At 48.9% G+C, this 18,233-nt stretch overlaps 1 protein-coding gene across 1 annotated transcript in view; it reads left to right on the top strand.

The window, feature by feature from the left end:
• RPH3AL (rabphilin 3A like (without C2 domains)) overlaps window positions 1-17,636 on the top strand; it is a 126,350-nt gene extending 108,714 nt beyond the window's left edge. The window contains exons 6-7 of the mRNA XM_049788102.1: window positions 15,017-15,191; window positions 17,521-17,636. Coding sequence (XP_049644059.1) covers window positions 15,017-15,191; window positions 17,521-17,636 — 291 coding nt within the window. The remainder of the gene's footprint in view (window positions 1-15,016; window positions 15,192-17,520) is intronic.
• The last annotated feature ends 597 nt before the right edge of the window (window positions 17,637-18,233 follow it).

The raw sequence follows: 18,233 nt of genomic DNA, 5'->3' as shown, positions 1-18,233 counted from the left end.
GGTTAGTAGAAGCCAAAGTGTTTTCTCTGGTTCTGAAATTGCTTAAATTATGTGTCAGGAAGCAGATAGCACCTCGAATTCTCTCTCGCTGCATTTTTCCCTTTCCACTGTGGCCTGCCTCCAGGATGACCTCTTTGCTCCAAAATCCACTTGAAATGAAGAGAAATTCACTGAGATCTGACAGGGAGCTGCCCGCAGGGGCATTGGAGACAAGGCAAGGGTGTGCTCTGCCTTTGCTGGTGCTCCAGCCTGTCTCCTCTTGGGGCCAGGGAGCCAAGAGTCATCAGCAGCACTGGAAGGCAAAAGACCTCCGCCATGCAGGATGGGGGCTGCTTTCCTGCTGGTCTCATGCACACATGCGCACACACACCACACACACACACACACACACACACATACTCTCACACACAGTCACTTTTGCACACATAAACTACTCATGCCTCACAACCACACACTACACATAACACTCACCTGCCCACATACCTGCACATATTATATACATACAACTCACATGCCACAACATGACTTACATACTATACACACACACCACACATACATACCAACTGCTCACATGTGCCATACATATACATCATGCATATTCCTATACATGTGTGCCATACAAATCCCCATACACATATATTCTCTGTGCCAGGGATCTAACATACATGCGTGTGCATACAAACACAGGTATTTCTATCCTTTTTTTCTTTCTTTTCTGCCTTCTGTGACTGTCACTGCATGATAGTGGTCACACACTCACTCTGTCCTTGTGCTCACACAGGAGCACACATTCTCCTTGGTACTCACTGCTCACACCCCAGAGAAGGCCTCCCCCCCACCCCCCGCCTCTCCACCCTAAAGTGTTCATGGATAGGGTCTTACCAAGCTCTTGCCAACACCATGATTATGAGTGAGTGCTTCCTTTTCTTTTTTTTAAGTATTTATCATGTTAGGAACTGAATTTGCAAGTTGCAAGTACAGCAGAGAGCGTGCTTGTCTTGTGCACCACTGACCCAACTTCAATTCTCAGAACCACACCTGGTCTCCCAAACCTGTCAGTAGTGATCCCTGTGCTCAAAACAAGGAGAGAACCCTGGGCACCACCTGGTGTGGCCCCCAACCCAAGTAAAGTATTCAATTTAATCACTTCCATCTATTGCATTATCAATATAGTAATAGTATATTCTTTTTTTTTTCTTTTTGGTTTTTGGGCCACATCCGGCAGTGCTCAGGGGTTACTCCTGGCTATCTGCTCAGAAATAGCTCCTGGCAGGCACAGGGGACCATATGGGATGCCGGGATTCAAACCAACCACCTTAGGTCCTGAGTCGGCCACTTGCAAATGCCAGCCCCAGTAGTATATTCTTGTTCTGTGCTTGCAGCAATATTATATACCCCACCAGCAGAATCTCCGTGTCCCATCACCATTCTCCCAGGTTCCTTCCTCCTGCACACCCTCAGATTCCAGTTCTGCATCTCAAGGCCTAATTCCATCAAATTCTGTGTGTTGTCTCCCTGTACTCCACATGTGAATGACTTCATTCAGTGTTTATCTTGTTCCTTCCAGCTCACTTCACTCAGAATAGTGTCCTCCCATCTCATCTTTTCTCGCCTCTGAATTATAGTCTTTTCTGTTTTATTTCTGCAATGTTGGGAATTGAATCCAGGACTTTATATATTCAAGGCCACAGCCTTGGCAGAGTTGGCACTTTAGATGGGATCAGGAGCACATCAGAGCCTATTGGGTGTAGGAAACAGGTTGGGGGGAATCCCAGAGGTGGGCTGCTAACACCGCCCACTCAGGGTGACTCTCTAGCTCTGTGTCCTGGTTGCTCTTGGTGCTGTGTGTCCATGGCAGGTCACAACGTCTATTCCAGGGACCAAACATTGCATCTTTGGATTCACAGTCTTAACCTGGGAGGTGCTGAGAGGGTAAGGCCTAACTGAGTTCATCTCTACTCTCTCACCCCTCAGAAGTTCTTAGGTAGCTGCATCTCTGAGCAAGGGGAAGCAGGCAGGGAGGCAGGGAGGAGAGATGGCTGCTGGAGGGAGGAAAGGAGGCAGAGAGGAAGATTGAGAATGAGAAAGAACATGATGACAAAATGTGGCATTTCAATACGGCAAACACTTTCCCTGGTTCTCATCTGCTGGTTGGTCGTAGGCCAGTATGTACAGAATAAGCCTCAGCTCCTTTTATTTTCATATTCCTATTTTTTTGGGTTGCTTGTGATCGTTCCAAGAGAGCAGTGTCTCTTAGCTCCCTTTGCAATGTATAACAAATAAGGCAGCACTTCATTCATTAGCAACTTATCCATCACCTTCTTGATTTCCTTTAAAGTCAGATTGCTGTCATTAACTGGTTACTGTTATATTGACTTTAGGAGGGGTGATCACACCCAGCTTATAGCTTACTCTAATTTCTGTGCTCAGGGCTCACTCGTGGCAGTGCTCAGGGGCCATATGTGGTGCTGGGTGTATGTTGTATTAAGTATTAATTATAAAGTCTTGGTTTGGATGATGGGATAGTAAGGCTTTTCTCAGCCCAGCCTGGTGCCTGCAGCCCCTACAGCCTGGCGGGTCTGCAGGTATCAGGGTGATGGCGAAGATATGACCCACTGGCTGTCTGTTGAAGTTTTAGGAGACATAAAGTTTTATTGCAAGGCCCTAACTACCATGTGCATATCTCAAATGGCTTCTAAGCTAACCAGCCTCTCTGCACCCAACCTGTCTCTCTTCACCTGCTGCCTCTTCCTGCAGAGTCTCTCCTTCCCCCTCCCCCCAGACCATTCTAATTACCAACCACAGACCCCTCCCAGATGTGGAAGAGTCTCACTATCCAAGTAAGATAGATAGGAAGTTGGGGGAAGGGTAACAGCAATAGAACCTGGGTGGTCCATGTGCAAGTCATATACCTTACAAGTCAAGTCAAGCACCTTAACCCCTAGACTATCTTCCTGGCGCCTAAGTAATTATTAGGAATACTAGGTGTGTCTGTTCTGATTGTTGCTAACAGTGCCTTTGGAGGACATGCATCTCAGCCATTTTCTGAGTCAGAGACTGGTGGGATACTGTAGAATAACAGCCCTGGATAGGGCTGGATAGTAATGGGATGGATGGAGGGACCTTTCTTCTCCAGCCCGGGCCACACATCTGCAACCCTCTCCAGCCGGCAGGTCTGAGGTTCAGGGTAGCAGCGAGGAAATGATCCACAGACAGGTTTCAGGAGACATTAAGCTTTCTTTATCCAAGGCCCTAGCCAACTAGGCTAACCATTTAAGCAGCCTCTCCCAGCTGCCCTGTCATCTTAACATGTTTCTTCTACCTCTCCTCCTGCCAGTCCTCCCTTGCTGCATCTCTCTCAGTCTCTCCCCCCAATCCTCTTCCTGCTCCTCAGGCAAACCTTTTGCTACCTCCCAGAGACCCCTTCCAGAAATGGGCAGTTCTTACTATCAGGTAAGGTTACAGAGGAAGATGGGATTGGGGTTACAGGGTACCACTGAGGCTGGGAGCGAGCAGCTAAGGGGACCTCCCCTCACTGTCTCTGTGTGGTCCCAGGTGTGAAACAGTATGTCTCTTGCCTTCTACCTCTCACTCTGTCCATATTAAGTGGGGTGTGTGATCTCAGAGGATGCTCACATATGCTGTCAGTCCCAACCTCTCATCTTGGAGGTCTAGAGAGCAGTGTGTCCCAAACAGGGCGATGTTGCCACCCTGGGTACTGAAACTAGTAGAGGGTGATAGTCTCAGGTATTATTGGAGGTGTTTCCTGTTGGTTTCCTAAAAGAAAGTAGATTCCAGGCAGGGAATCAGCTCCACTGGCTGGAATGCATACTTTGCACGTTGGTGCCCCAGGTTGAATTCCAGGCAGCAACCACCAAGCATGGAGCTGGGAGTGAGAGCTGAGTACTTTTATTACTGGAAAGGAAACAATAAGTAGGCCAGATAAGTTTGGGAACCTCCATTGTAATGGTTTGCAGGGCACCTGAGATCTCTTTCAACCACAATTTGAGACTTGGTTTGCGCAACAGCAATTGTTCAGGCATAGAACGAAAGGACACGACAGTGCATGGTAACATTAGCTCCCCTCCCCACTCCTCCAGCTGTCAGCCCCACTGTGACCCGACCTTGCAAAGATCTCTTGCAAAGACCCAAGCTTGGTCTGGGTGTTCTGGGTGTCTCCATCCATATGCAGCTCAGAGTGCCCATCTTTGCCCAGCCTACTGTCCATCACTTCACCTGCCATCATGCTTGGAAGTCCCTCCTCAAAATCCTCTCAGACTTTCCTTCTGGAGTCAAGTTGGTAACGGTGATACCCACATAGGAGCTTAGTCTTTCCTAAAGTCTTCAACTCTGAATTGGCTGTATTGGTGAATCACTCAACTCCCTTCCCTCTTACATTTCAACTTTGATCAAAGTAATAAGTAACATTCATCTGGTTTTAAAAAATAAAACAAAAATATATTCTCTGGAAGCCAAAGACACAGTATGCGGCAGACCTGGAATGGGTTCACAACACTACTTATGGTCCCGCAATCCCACCAGGAATGATCCCTGAACACAATCCAAAAGCCAACCTCAAAAAAGATAAATAAAAAACCCTTCCCAGGGGCCAGAGAGATAGCATGGAGATAAGGCATTTGCCTTGCAAGCAGAGGACGGTGGTTCGAATCCCAGCATCCCATATGGTACCCCAGGCCCGCCAGGAGCAATTTCTGAGCGTAGAGCCGGGAGTAACCCCTGAGTGCTGCCAGGTGTGACCCAAAAACAAAAATAAAAACAAAAACAAAACAAAACAAAAACCCTTTCCAGAAAATTATTCTCATGAGCACCTCCATTACTCTGCCTATCCAGGGTAAGCCACTGATCCAGCCTTGACTTTCTTGATGCCCTGACTTCATTGTCTCACTGACTCCAAGCTGTGAAGAGAGAACCAACTATTCCCTCTCCCAGAAGGAGCTGGACATGTTCATCATTTAGCTCTTGGATCTAGAGAGTATAATTTCCTTTGACTCGTACCTCTTGTTCCTCCAGCAGCCTTGCCCTTTCCCCTCCTGTGCAGGTTGTAGTTGTATATACCCCATTCTTTCCCTCCCTGTTCTCACCTCCCCCTAGATGGTGTCTCCACTAATAGGCTGCTTTTGATTCTGTTCTGTAGCCACAATGATTCCTCCGTGCTTTGTGACCAAATGTTCATTTTCATGTAGGTGACCTACAGACGACACTGAGGGACTGATACCAGTGCAAGGAAAACATTCTGTTTGTACCCACTGAGAGTAAAAGAAGAGGCCTATTTCCCTTTGCCTGCTGCTGTGAGCAGTCCCATTTTTTACTACCCCCATCTATACTTTTTGCTATATGGGGCCACACCCAGCAGTGTCCAGGGGTTACTCTTGGCTCTGCATGCAAGAAATCACTCCTGGCAATGCTCAGGGGACTATATTAGATGCTGAGAATCAAACCCCGGTGGGCTGCATGCAAGGCAAGTGCCCTATTCTTTGTACTGTCACTCCAACCCTACCATCCTACATTTTTAACATTCCTATGTCTCAAGGCTCTTTCTGATGAATAAGAAGTTATTAATTTTCCAAGATCATAGATTCTTCCCCAGGCCTTAAGCTCATCAAGAATAAAAGATAAGGAGCTGGAATGATTGTATAGCAGGTAGGGAGTTTCCCTCCATGCAACCATCCAGGTTCAGTCTTCAGCATCCCATTATGAGGACCAGGAGTAATTCCTGAGTGCAGAGTCAGGAATAACCTCTGAGCACCACTGAGTGTGGCCCTAAAACAAAAAACAAGCAAACAAACTAACTAACCAAAAGACAAGGGCCAGAACAATAATACAAGTATGGCGTTTGCCAAGAACAAGGCCAACCCAGGCTTCATCCTCAGCACCCGATATAGTCCCCCAATCACTAGGAGTGATTCCTGAATGCAGCACCAGGAGTAACCCCTGAATATCAACTGGGTGTGGCCCAAAAAACAAACAAACAAAAAATATTAAGACAAAGGCTGAAGCAATAGTACCACCGTCCTCTCTCTGCAGCCCCTAACTTTTATTTTAGATTGTCAACTGGAGCTTCTCTATCTTGCTCATATGGCTTCTTGTCCTCCGGCACATGAATTTGGCTCTATTGTATGATGGCAGATGTTCCAGAAGTGAGAAAGGACACTACCATATTCTATTCATCAAAGCGAGTCACAGTAGGGGCTGAAGAGTTAGTACAGTGGAAAGGGCAGTTGCCTTGCACAAAGCCAACATAGGTTCATCCCTAGCACATCATATAGCTCCTCAAGTACTCCCAAGAATGACCCGTGGGCACAGAGCCAGGAGTAAGCCCTGAATATATTCTTGTGTGACCCGAAACTACCCGCCCCCGACACACACACACACACACACACACACACACACACACAGTCACACAGATTTGTAGATAAGGAAGGTGTGGTATGGAGCGCTGTGGAATACTGCTCTCTGAAAAAGTGAGGTCCTGCCTCACTATGTAGAAGGAACTTTGTGGGATCTTTGTTTAGTGGCATGAGTCAGACAAAGAAAGAAAAACACTGTGTCATTCCACTCTGTGGTAAGGAAGACAAGTAAACGAAACAAACAAACAAACAAACAAAAAAAAAAGCAAACATTTCACTCCATGTGGAAAGAAAACAAATTAATGAACTAAACAAAACAAAGGCAAACTTGCAGACTTTAAAATAGTGGTTTCCAGAAAGGAATCGGAAGAGGGAAGATAGGAATGAGGGGTGTTACTATACGTTTACAGAGATGGCTGGCAGCTAGAATTCGGTGCTTTAGATTTTTGAGGCAAAATGCTGGCCACCTGAAGCCTAAAGAAGGCTGCAAATTAATATTACTTAGTACTAATAAGGGGAGGTGGGGATTGGGTCCCGTGGGGGCGGTGCTCAAGGGCTATTCCTGGCTCTGTGCTCAGATGGTGCTCAGGAGATTCTCTCTCTCCCCAGGAGGAGAGGGAAATTATTTAAGCTATTTGAGGAGTCTGCTCAGGCTGCTAGTCCAAAATACCTCAGATAGCAGTTTAAGAAGCAGACGTGGTTTTCTCAAAGCTCGGAAAGCTGGAGGGCCAAGGCAGAGGTGGGAGCTCACGTGCTGCCGATGAGGGGTCCTTCCTGGCCTGCAGACACTGCCTTCTCATTCGAAGGAGGAAAAGCACCCACTGAGAGTGAAAGAGGAGGTGTCAGTATCCCCTTGCCCAGGCAGCATCCCTTCCTGTGAGAATGTCATCCCCAGACCAGAGAGGCCACCAGGAGGGTGGGACGCTTGCCTTGCTTTGCATGCTACTGACCTCAGTTCACTCCCAGCCCATCATGGCCCCCTGAGAATTGTTGCAAAACAGCCCTTAAGATGTCCTTGGATGGTGGATGGAGGCCTTTGTTCTTAGGCCCCGGCCACGTGGCTCCATCCCCCATTAACCGGCGGGTCTGGGTCCAGAAAAGCAACGGGTATTGAACTCACTCACAGGCAGGCTTCCAGAGAGATAACATCTTTATTGCCCTGGCCAACAGATGTGGCTGCTAACCATTTATGCATGCCATCCTTAGCTAGCCCTGCATCTTACTTCTTTCATCCATGTCACCTCCAACCTCCATCCTGGCAAAAGACCAAAGAGCCAGAAGGGCAAAAGACCTTAATCCTCTCTGGTCAAAGCCTTATCTAACCTTTCCAAGACTCCTTCCGGGAATGGGCGGAATCTTGCAGATAAGATCAAGTTACCTGGGAAGAATGGGAGGATGAAGCCACAAGAATCACCAGGAATAGCGTCAGGAGTAGCCCCCCTCCCTGAGTAGTCCTCTTCCTCCTGCAAAAATAGGGCACCTCACAGATCCCACCCTAATGACCGACAAATCTAATTACCCTCAAATATGATCACACTGGAGTTTAGAGCTTCCCCTACTAACTAGATGGAGATGGAGGGTGAAGTAACAGAGTTATCATCTGGAGCACCCTGAGAGCCGCTGTTTCTCTTAAGTAACCTGAGTTACTGAAAGTCTTGGGAAGCAGATGTGTCAGTTCTGTGCTGCCAGATCTGCCTGTTTTATGTCTGGGTCTCCTGCAGTCACAGTGCAGGTTCTAGTGAGTGCAAATAGGCCATCATAGCTATTACACACATAGGCTTGTGTTCAGGCAATGTACATGTTTGTGTGTACATATGTATATCTGTATGTGCCAGTGCTATGTATGTGTGTATACATGTACATGAATGCATGTAACTTGTGTTGCTCTGTGAGTCATAGATGGTTCTCTGGAAGCTTTTGGAAGTTTCAGCAGCCTTCTAAAGGCTAGGCTCCCTTATCCCAGCCCCACTAAGGGAGGAGAAATAGCAGCACAAAGGCTTGGAGGCCAGACAACTCTTGTGTGCAAAGGGATGGGAGTGGTTGTGTCTGTGTGACCCAGAGTATGGGACAGGTGGAGTTCTGGGGTCTGTTTTGGAGAGTGCCATAGTATCCCTGGGAGGCCAGCAGTGTTTGTTGGGGAAGGGTGGACTGTATCGGCCAGGCCAGGTCAGCCCTTTATAAAGTGATCTAGGTGTAAGCAAGAAGCTATCTGGTGGGCACAGGTCATTTCCCAGGGCTTTTCCAGCCTGGATCTGCCTGGGCTGGGCAGGTAGTTCTGGCTCCTGAGGTCTCTCTCATACTCTGACCCAGGGCTTCTGCCAGTTTGTTTTTTGGATGGCCACACCATTCCAATTACCACTCGCCCTGAGCTGGGCCCCAGGAATTAGGCAACTCTGCTTTGCTCTTGAAGAGCTCATGCTTTTTTGTGGGCATGGAGGTCACACCCAGAGGTGCTCACAGTCTACTCCTGGCCCTGCATTCAGGGATCACTCCTAATGGAACTCAGGGACCCCTTGGGGTACTGGGGATCGAACTCAGATCAAATGCATGCAAGGCAAGTGCCCTATCCTATCGGAGGGAGCACAGGCTTCCCCGGGTTGGTGTCACTAACATATGAGGACAAAGGGCACACAGGTGGCAAGAATAGGCTGAGACCTCCCCCATTGTGTGCCCTGGGCACCAACAGGATGTGTGGGTGCCTGTCTGAGTAACCACTGCCATCTGCCCTACTTGGGGGTAGGGAAGGGAGGGGAGTGTGGGTGCTTGCAGGAGTTCTTGAGGGGGTTCAGTTCAGTTGCAAGGGAGGCTGGGAGAAGCAGTAAGACAGGGAAGGGTGGAGTGAGGGAAAGTGACTGAGATCTCACGGGGGCCCTCCCTGTCTTCTCTAGGGCCCCCTCTTCTTGCCAACAGGACCTAGCAATTGCCACCTTCTCCAGCCACAGCCATTTAGGAAATGCCAGTGATTAGCTGTTGTTATCATGGTCATTAAAATTCCCTGGGAACAGCTTGGCTAATATCCATCCATATCTGCAGTCAGGTTGGCTGTGAGCTGAAATCATAATGAAAACCTCGAAGCAAAACACAAAGCAGTGCCATGGGGAGGATTTAAGGCCCCGGCCACCCCCTGCAAGTGCCACAGCAGCTGTGCCGGTCTTTTCTCATTAAATGGTATTTTCAAGGCTGGCTGCTTTGCTTGGTCTTATCATAGCAAAGCACACGTGGGGAGCGGAGCGGGGCTGAGCAGCACCATGCAGCTTCTCCAGAAAGAGAGTGTTTTCTGATCTGTGTCCCAGACTGCAGGAAGGTAGGGAGGGGGGTAGGCAGTAGTTAATTCCATGAAGGCTTTTCCTTAGGACAGGGGCAGGTGTTAGGATGGGTCATGAGGGATAGGCCTCGAAGGGGAAAGACCATGTGATTAAAAGCTATTTTGGGGATATTTGTAGGGTCTGAATAGGCTGTTGGAAAAAGTCTGAGGATGTGCCTGGACTAGACTGTGTCAGGCAGGGTGGCTCCAGGCACATCTCACAGCACCTGTCCCAGGCACCTACTTATACTCTGAATGTGTGTTCCATGCACCTGTCCTCGAGCCAGGTCATGTGTCCCCTGCTACACCTCAGGACCTGCTGATCCATCCTGCCCTCCTCAAGTGTGCTCTGGTCTCTGCCCACTCAGTGACCTCAGGCTTCTCACCTAGACAGGGGGCTAGTGACAAGAAGCACTGCAGGGCTCATTACAATGAATTGCAGGACTGACAGGCCCATTGGGTCAGGGACCTGCCCAGGGAACCCTTAAAAGTGCCTGGCAGGGGGCCGGAGAGATAGCATGGAAGTAAGGCGTTTGCCTTTCATGCAGAACTTCGGTGGTTCGAATCCCAGCTTGCCAGGAGCGATTTCTGAGCGTAGAACCAGGAGTAACCCCTGAGCACTGCCAGGTGTGACCCCCCTAATAAAAAAGTGCCTGGCAGGATCTTGGAGGTCATGGTTCTTGTGGAACATAAACTTGGGGAAAATTATTAGATATAAATGAGAGTTAATAGGTCAGACATCCTCAAATGTTTTAAGATCAGCAGTTATGTGCAATTCACTCTAATACTTTGGATCATCTGCTCTTTATCCTATTTCCCAAAAAGTACATTGCTGACTAGTTTCATTTTTATATTTTTGGGGGGTCTCCCAATTGATTCTCAGCCAACCAAGCCATGGTTCAGTTCCAGGGTGTGGTGGAGCCAAGGATCAAACGTGGGCCTGCTGTATGCAAGGCAGGTGCCTTCACCTCACTCTTCCCCTTAGCCCCTGATCATCGCTTCTCCAGTACAGATGGATGTGTCATAGGAGATGAAGTTGATGGCAGAGGGACAAGGGCTGCCAGGGTTGGGAGTGTTGCTGGTGCTGGCAGAGGGCCTGGGAGCATGAGGGCTGCTTTGGAATCCATAGTCAGGGATAGTCCATGGCTGGAACTTGTTTCCCACAAGCCCTGCTAAGCACATCCTCTTCATCCCTCTGTAATCGGAAATAGTAAGTCTGTTTGAGGAATTGCAAGAACTTAGGTGAAACCCTCAGGAACTTCCATAGGACAGCAACACTGTTGATCAAGACAGGGTCAAAAGCCACAGCTGCCTGCCCAGCCATTGACCTGTATATCATGAGTTTCTAATGGGTGCCAGGCATGTGTCAGAAACCTGAAGTCACCTGGTAAGCAGACAGGTTCTGACCACTCCTGGGTGTTAGGTCTCGTGTGAGGTGGATTGAATGAAGATCAGCCTCCAAGTGACCCAACCCAAGTTGTAACCAAGTCAACAGATGAAGTATAGTCACTGCTGACAGCAGGACCCCCGTTGAGTCTTAGAGAGAAGTTCTCACACTTCTGTTGTGACAAGGAAGAAACTTGATGTTGTGCTAAGTGAAATAAGCCAAAATACTTTTTGTACCCTATCTCCTGGCATAGCAGTGGGTTCTGGAACTGTGATTTTTAAACAAAATGGTACATAACAGAAGATTGGCAAATGGTAGTTGGTTCAATGTCAGCTGGGATTGTTTATTTTTTTTTTTTGATATTGTAATGTGAGACTGGAGAGATAGTACAGGAGTTAAGGTGCTTACCTTACACATGTCTGATCTGGGTTTTATTATGCACACCCCATATGACCCTTGCCAGAAATAAGCCCTAAGCACAGCTAGGTGAGGTTCCAAAAAAAAAAAACAAAATTATAATGGATGGCTGAAAAGATTGTACAGCGTGTTGAGGTACTTGCCTTGCATGCAGCCAACCTGAGTTTGATCCTCTAGACCCCATATGGTCCTCTGAGCACTGCCAGGAATAATTTCTGAGCTCAGAACCATGAGTAACCCCTGAGCACTGCCTAATATGACTCCAAAACAAAAGCTGTCATGAAATAAGACTGATGTTATTTCAGGAGCATCTGTGTGCCCTAGTTTGTCAGAAAGATGTAGTCCTAGAGAGTACTAACAGCTATCACCATCATGGAGACTGGAGTTGGAGGTGTGGCAAGGGGACAGTCAGCTTATAGTATGTCACAAGCCAGGGAATTCCAGAGACCACTGCACAGTGACATGGACTAAATACTGCCCACCTGCTGCTTCACAAGGATCAGGGTGGCAGATGGGTACTTGCCTTGCATATAGCTTACCCAGGTTCAATCCCTATTACCCCATACAGTTGCCAAGAATGATCATCCATGACCTTGCAATGCTTGAATCTGTAGACGTCTTTCTATTGGCTAAGAAATTTCTAGTTTCCAGTTTGTGAGTGTTGGGCTAGATTCACAGATAATACAGTCAAGAACCTGTAGTTGTGGTTAGCACAGATCTTAAAGCCTTGCTCCTCAAATGCTTAACACTCCAGTCCCCACCAGTAATTATACCTGAGTGCAGAGTCAGAAATAAACCCTGAGTACCAGTGGGCATCATGGTTTTAGAGTTACCATGGTTTTAGGTGTGTGTTGCCATTTTTTAAATTGGAAAACAGGGTTCAGTAGCAGAGAAAGTTCAAAGGATTGTAGTGTATACTAGACGTAAGGAGGCCTGAATTCAAGCTGTCTCTCCACACTGGCCCCTGAGCACTACTTGGAGTATCTCGTCCTCCCTTCAGACAGGACCTATTTAAGGGTGGGAAAGTGGGTGCTCTAGACACACTTAAACACAGAAGCATGACCAGGAAAAGCAGCCCCTCTGGGGCTCCTAATTCTTCTGACCACTACTCTTGCGGAGTGCCCCCAAACTCAGCACAGTGCTCCTAAACAGAGTCTCTAGATCATGTTCCATAAGGAGGTAGAGCAAGGATCCCCATCTGAGGACACACACCCCACAGCCTCTTGTCCTGAAGGTGCCGGACCACTTACATGTCATTCAAGCATGCCTATGCCCCTAGACCTGGCAATGCCACTCATCACAGTATTTCTGGACACAGTGGCTGCCACGTGTTGGATGCTGTGTGTGCAGCCTGACTCACAGGAGTGAAAAATTGGAGACAATTTAAACTTCTATCCATGGGGGGCTTGTCTAATTAAGTTCAATAAATTCAAACCGTAGTGCTATTAAAAAATGATGGTAGAGACCATTACTTATTCAAGCAGAACAGCTGCTATGATACATAGTTAGTGGGGATGAAACAGGCCTTCTAAAAAGACACGTACGATCTTCTAAAGAGAAAATAGACTGGCCTGGGGCCTGCACAACAGAATTCAGCACCTGCTCTGCAAACATATCCTCAAGCATCCTCCCAGAGCTGGCGTGACAGTACAGTAGAGCACTTGCCTTGCACATGACCAACCCAAGTTTGATCTCTTAACACCCCATAGGGGCTGAACCCTGAACCACCAGAAGTAATCCCTGAGCTTAGAACCAAGAGTCAGCCCTAGGGTGCAGCACTACAAACAACCACCACAACAAAACTGATCCCCAAGCACCCCAGCAAGAGTCAGACCAGAGGGTGTGTGAGCCCTCTAGAAGGGGTGTAGGCGAGCACTTCAGCCACATGTGTACCTCAACTAAGAGGGTGGGCCCCGGGGAGTGTATGCACAGGCACTACTCCTAAAGGAGAAACAACCTTGGGGAACACTGCAGCCAAGCGTGTAACCCCACAACCTGACATGAGACTCCCACAATCCCCAATGTGCAACCCTCAATGAGTCAAGGGACTGTGCAGTTCCTGGTTACACAGCAACAGTAACAATCACAGGGCCGGAGCCATAACCCAGAGGTTGGGCACTTGCTTTGCACACAGCCAACACAGGCTTGATACCCAGCACCCAATAAGGTACCCCCAAGTACAGCGCTAGGAGTCATTCTTAAGCACAGCTGGGTGTGGCCCCCAAACAATACTGTAACAGTAACATCATCAACAACAGTGACAAGGGCCCGGAAAGATAGCACAGCGGCTTTGCCTTGCAAGCAGCCGATCCAGGACCAAAGGTGGTTGGTTCGAATCCAGGTGACCCATATGGTCCCCCGTGCCTGCCAGGAGCTATTTCTGAGCAGACAGCCAGGAATAGCCCCTAGCATCGCCGGGTGTGGCCCAAAAACAAAACAAAATGAAACAAAAACAACAACAGTGACAAGAAGGGGCAGGGGCAGCAATAGATGCATAAAGGTGGGAAAGAGGAAAGTAGACATGTGAATATGTATGTGTGTTTGGGCGTGTGTGTATGTGTGCACTTGGCATGTTCAGGGAAAGGGCTGAAGCAGGGTCTATACACCTGTTCCATGGAGCTTACTTGCACCGACCACACTGCAATGACCTGTAGTTTCTTCACTTTACATTGCTCGTATTGGCCTGCTCTGTGTGGATTTCTCAAGAAGAAAAACTTCCAAATGCAATGTGGTTGTCATGATGGGGGTGGGGAGACAAAGCGGGGTGCCCTGAACTCTGCCTTCTACAGATGACTCTTGAGGGCTGGCATCCGTTGGTCCTCTTGAGGCCGAGTCCATGTTGGGGCAATACCTGGCATGTGGAGCGAGCAGACAAAGATCAAACTTTATTTGCTGGGCCTCAACCTGGCAGAGGGATGTCACTTAGCCCCTCCCTGACCCCTAGGACTATAGGCATGAGCACCTCATTTCCAGCACTCTGAGGGATGGCATTATCAGAAGCCTTCGTTTCCTTCTCCCTGTGGGAAGAGAGACCCCTGGGCCTCCCATTGGCATTGAGGCCACCACACTGGCACTTGAACAAGCTGCTTTACTAGTTTGAGCCTCTGAGTTTCATTCCAGAAGACTCATCACCAGACATGGGATAGAGGGAGAAGAGACTTGTCACTTTTGGGGGGAAGCACACCCGTGAATGATCAGGGGACCATATGGGATACCAGGGATCAAATTGGGGTTAACCACCTGCAAGGCAAGTGTCTTCCCCACTGTACTCTGGCTCCAGTCCTAAGATATGGCACTTTAGCCAACAAATCAGTTAGGGGTTTGAGATTATGTGTGTGTCACCCCCTCAGACATGGGTGAGAAATCAGAGAGGATTTTCCCAGGGGTGGCTCTGTGAAGCCCTGGGCCCTCTGCTGAGGGCAGGGAAGGAGGTAGAGAACAAGTAGCTTTCCTGGAGTCCCCTCTTGATTTTAGGGACACTGAGTACTTCCAGTGAGGCTCCTCTGCACCCTGATTCTTAAGCATCTGTGTCTCCTCCAGGTCTGGAAGAGGTCGGGAGCCTGGTTCTACAAAGGTCTCCCCAAATACATCCTGCCACCCAAGACCCCTGGCCTGGCAGATGACCCTCACTTTCGCCCTCAGCCTCTGGAACCAACTGAGCAAGAGCCACGAAACAGTGATACCAGTCGTGTCTACACGTGGGCCCGAGGACGACGTAAGTCCCCAAGCTTCTTCCCCTGGAAGAAACTGACAGCAATTAGCAGAGCTATGCCCTGGGCACCCCACCAATACCCACCACATGCTCTAGAAATGGAAATCCATCCCAGGAAGTATTCTGTAGGCTGTAGGACATTCTCAGGAGGCACATCATCCTTACACACCGATTTAGGGGAGGAGGTACCACCAAGGAGCTCTGATGAAATGGATGTCAGTTGAGGCTTATTGCAGAAGGTAAAGATGTGTTGCCCTGAAAAAGCCAATTGGTTGTCTCAGCTCTTGTCTTGCATCTCCATGTCTTAGTGTCCTGGGTCCTCATGAATAAAAGAACTTTGGCATATGCATATGCAGGGGTGAGGACACCCCTGATGTGTCCCCAGTGGTCTCAGCAGAGTTCTTTCCCCTGGTCTCTAGGGTTCATGGTTTTGTTTTCTACATTCTGTTATCACAGCAGACCCTGGAGACAGGCAGGGTAAATGAGTGTCCCATGTTATGGGGTTTAGGGGAGAGCATGAGGCCCAGAGAAGAAGCACTTAGTAGGTGAAGAGCTGACCCAAAGGGCAGGGTCCTGTCCAGGCTCTGACTCCTCTGTCTGTCTACAGCTGGGCATCTTGGGTCCCTTCCAGCTACTGAAAGTGGACACACACTCCAGAACAGCCTTGTTTACAGGTCCTGGGGGCTTATCGCAGCATTTGGTTGCTTTCATGTTATTTACTGTTAGATGTTTCTTTTTTTAAAAAAAAAATGTGCTTATTGTAAGATTCTGAAGTTTGTCATCAAGTGATGCACTTTGGATGGTTTAAAGCCCTATGAGATTTGACCCTTCTGGACATAACCAGCAGCATTCACTTGATCTCTGCTCTCCAGGGTGTGTATTTGCGCATATGCACTTGTGAATGCACAGACAATTTCTTCTCAGTTCTGCAGACAATGTCCTAGCATCACCCAGCTCTCTTTGTAGTCAGTCTTCCCTGCTCATTCCCACACTCAGTGGCACTTCTGCTTTCATGAATCTGCCCTCTCTGCCTCTTAGGGGACCCAGGCCATAAACCCTGACCCATAGGGGGCTCTGTAACTGACTTAGCTTTCAGGGAATTGGGGAAGTGTCTCCTTTAGTCCCTTTCCCCTCTAGGAGTTGGAATTTTTGTTCCATCCCTGCCCTGTTGCATGTGCCCATGTCCCCCCAAATAGGGAAAGGCATAACTTTTTTTTGTGTGTGTGTGTGTGTGTGTGTGTGTGTGGTTTTTGGGTCACACCCAGCAGTGCTCAGGGGTTATTCCTGGCTCCACGCTCAGAAATTGCTCCTGGCAGGCACGGGGGACCATATGGGACACCGGGATTCAAACCGATGACCTCCTGTATGAAAGGCAAACGTCTTACCTCCATGCTATCTCTCTGGCCCCAAGGCATAACTTTTTTGAGGGAACCAAAAGCTATTGGACACAAGCAGAATTAAAATGATGCTGGGAGGAGGAGAGGAGACCCTAAGGCCCCACCATCATGTCTACACACATGCTCACATATGCACACTCACATGCCCATGTGTACAATTTTGTTAGTAGGTGCATACACTTATGTATGCATGCATTCACATGTTCACATATTGAATGTCCACTTGTGCACACATCACATACACACACAAATACTCTCAAGCCCAGATGTATTCATACCCTGGGAAGAGCCTCTCCTCATCCTGGCACACAGACGTTCTATTCATTCTATGTGAAGGAGGCAGGCAGCTCTTGCACAAACTTGGAGTCAGCAGTTAGCTGAGTTTGCACTTTGCACTAAGCTAGGTGTTACAGAATCTCCCCAAGAGGGCACTCAGTGTCCTGGGCATTCCAATCAGTTCACAGATCTGAACATGGGAGCCCCATGGCACCTGTGACTGAGGTGCAGTGCTGAGCAACAGGGCTGGTGGTAGGGGTTAGTTGTGAAGGCCCCCAACACAGACATGGACAGGCAGTCCTATGGATGGTGGGCAGGACTGTCTTGCAGAAAGCCACTATTACTGGGAGCCACTGTCAAAGGGAGCAGGCAGTGGGGGAGGGCAGGGTCCCAGGGGGCAGGTGAAAAGCAGGGCTGAAACAGTGGGGACTTGCCAGGAGGGACTCTCAAGAAGGCTCCAAAATTCCCTCCAACCTACCTAGGCCTGGAAGCCAACCTTGGGGCTTTCTGCTTGCCTCAGGGACCTCAGTCAACTCAGAACTCACTGTATACCCACAAAGGCACTGGGATGGGAGACCCCAGGCCTCGGAGTAGAGGAGCCCTCCCAGGGAGCCTGCTCCAGGCCCTTCTGTGCTTCCTTGTCACTGGTCCATCTGTAGGGCAGCTGCCAAAGCTGAGCCACACTGGCCTCTCAGAATCTCCCACACTACCTGGTGCTTCTGGAAGCCATCTCCTGCCCAGACTGGCCTCTGGACACCTTGCCCTCAGCATGTAGCCTGACACAGAGATGTCAGGGGGGCCTAGCCAAGTCACTGCCAAGCAGGGTGCACCAACGCTTGTCAGGGTTCCTGCTATGAGGCACTAGGTAGGAATCAGAGCTAGTTCATGATCCAAGCCTGCGCCTGGCAAGGCTGGCCCTCGAAGCAGTCCGTTTAGCCCAAATGTAGCTTGGTACCAGGTGAAATTGAGTGCCCAGTCTGAGGGAGTGACTCCCACTTCCTGAAGGAAAGTGCACTTGGGCAGGTCAAGTCTGTCCTGAGAAGATTGGATTCTTCTGCAATGGATGAAGAATGAATGAATGAGCCTTAGGATGGGGAGTAGAGGCTCATTAGGATATACAGGCTTCCCTAGGTCAAGGCTTTGTTGGATAGGGATTCTTGGAAGCTGCTTCAAATGACCCCATCAACCTGAGACTTCTCTCCCCACTAGGGCCCTTCACTGCTTCCTCTGACCCCAGCCCCACTCAGACGCTCTGCTCCCTCACCCCAGTTCTCCATCTGCCTTGTCTCTCAGCTTTCTCAGATGTTTCCCCCACTCCAAATCACCCCCACTTCCTTCGTATGTCCTGTTGGGAAAAAGGATGATCAATAGC

The sequence above is a fragment of the Suncus etruscus genome, chromosome 1 (assembly GCF_024139225.1).
Source record: "Suncus etruscus isolate mSunEtr1 chromosome 1, mSunEtr1.pri.cur, whole genome shotgun sequence".
NCBI classification, from domain to species: domain Eukaryota; kingdom Metazoa; phylum Chordata; class Mammalia; order Eulipotyphla; family Soricidae; genus Suncus; species Suncus etruscus.
Note: the sequence above shows the minus strand (reverse complement) of the source record. Positions and strands in the feature narration are given on the sequence as shown.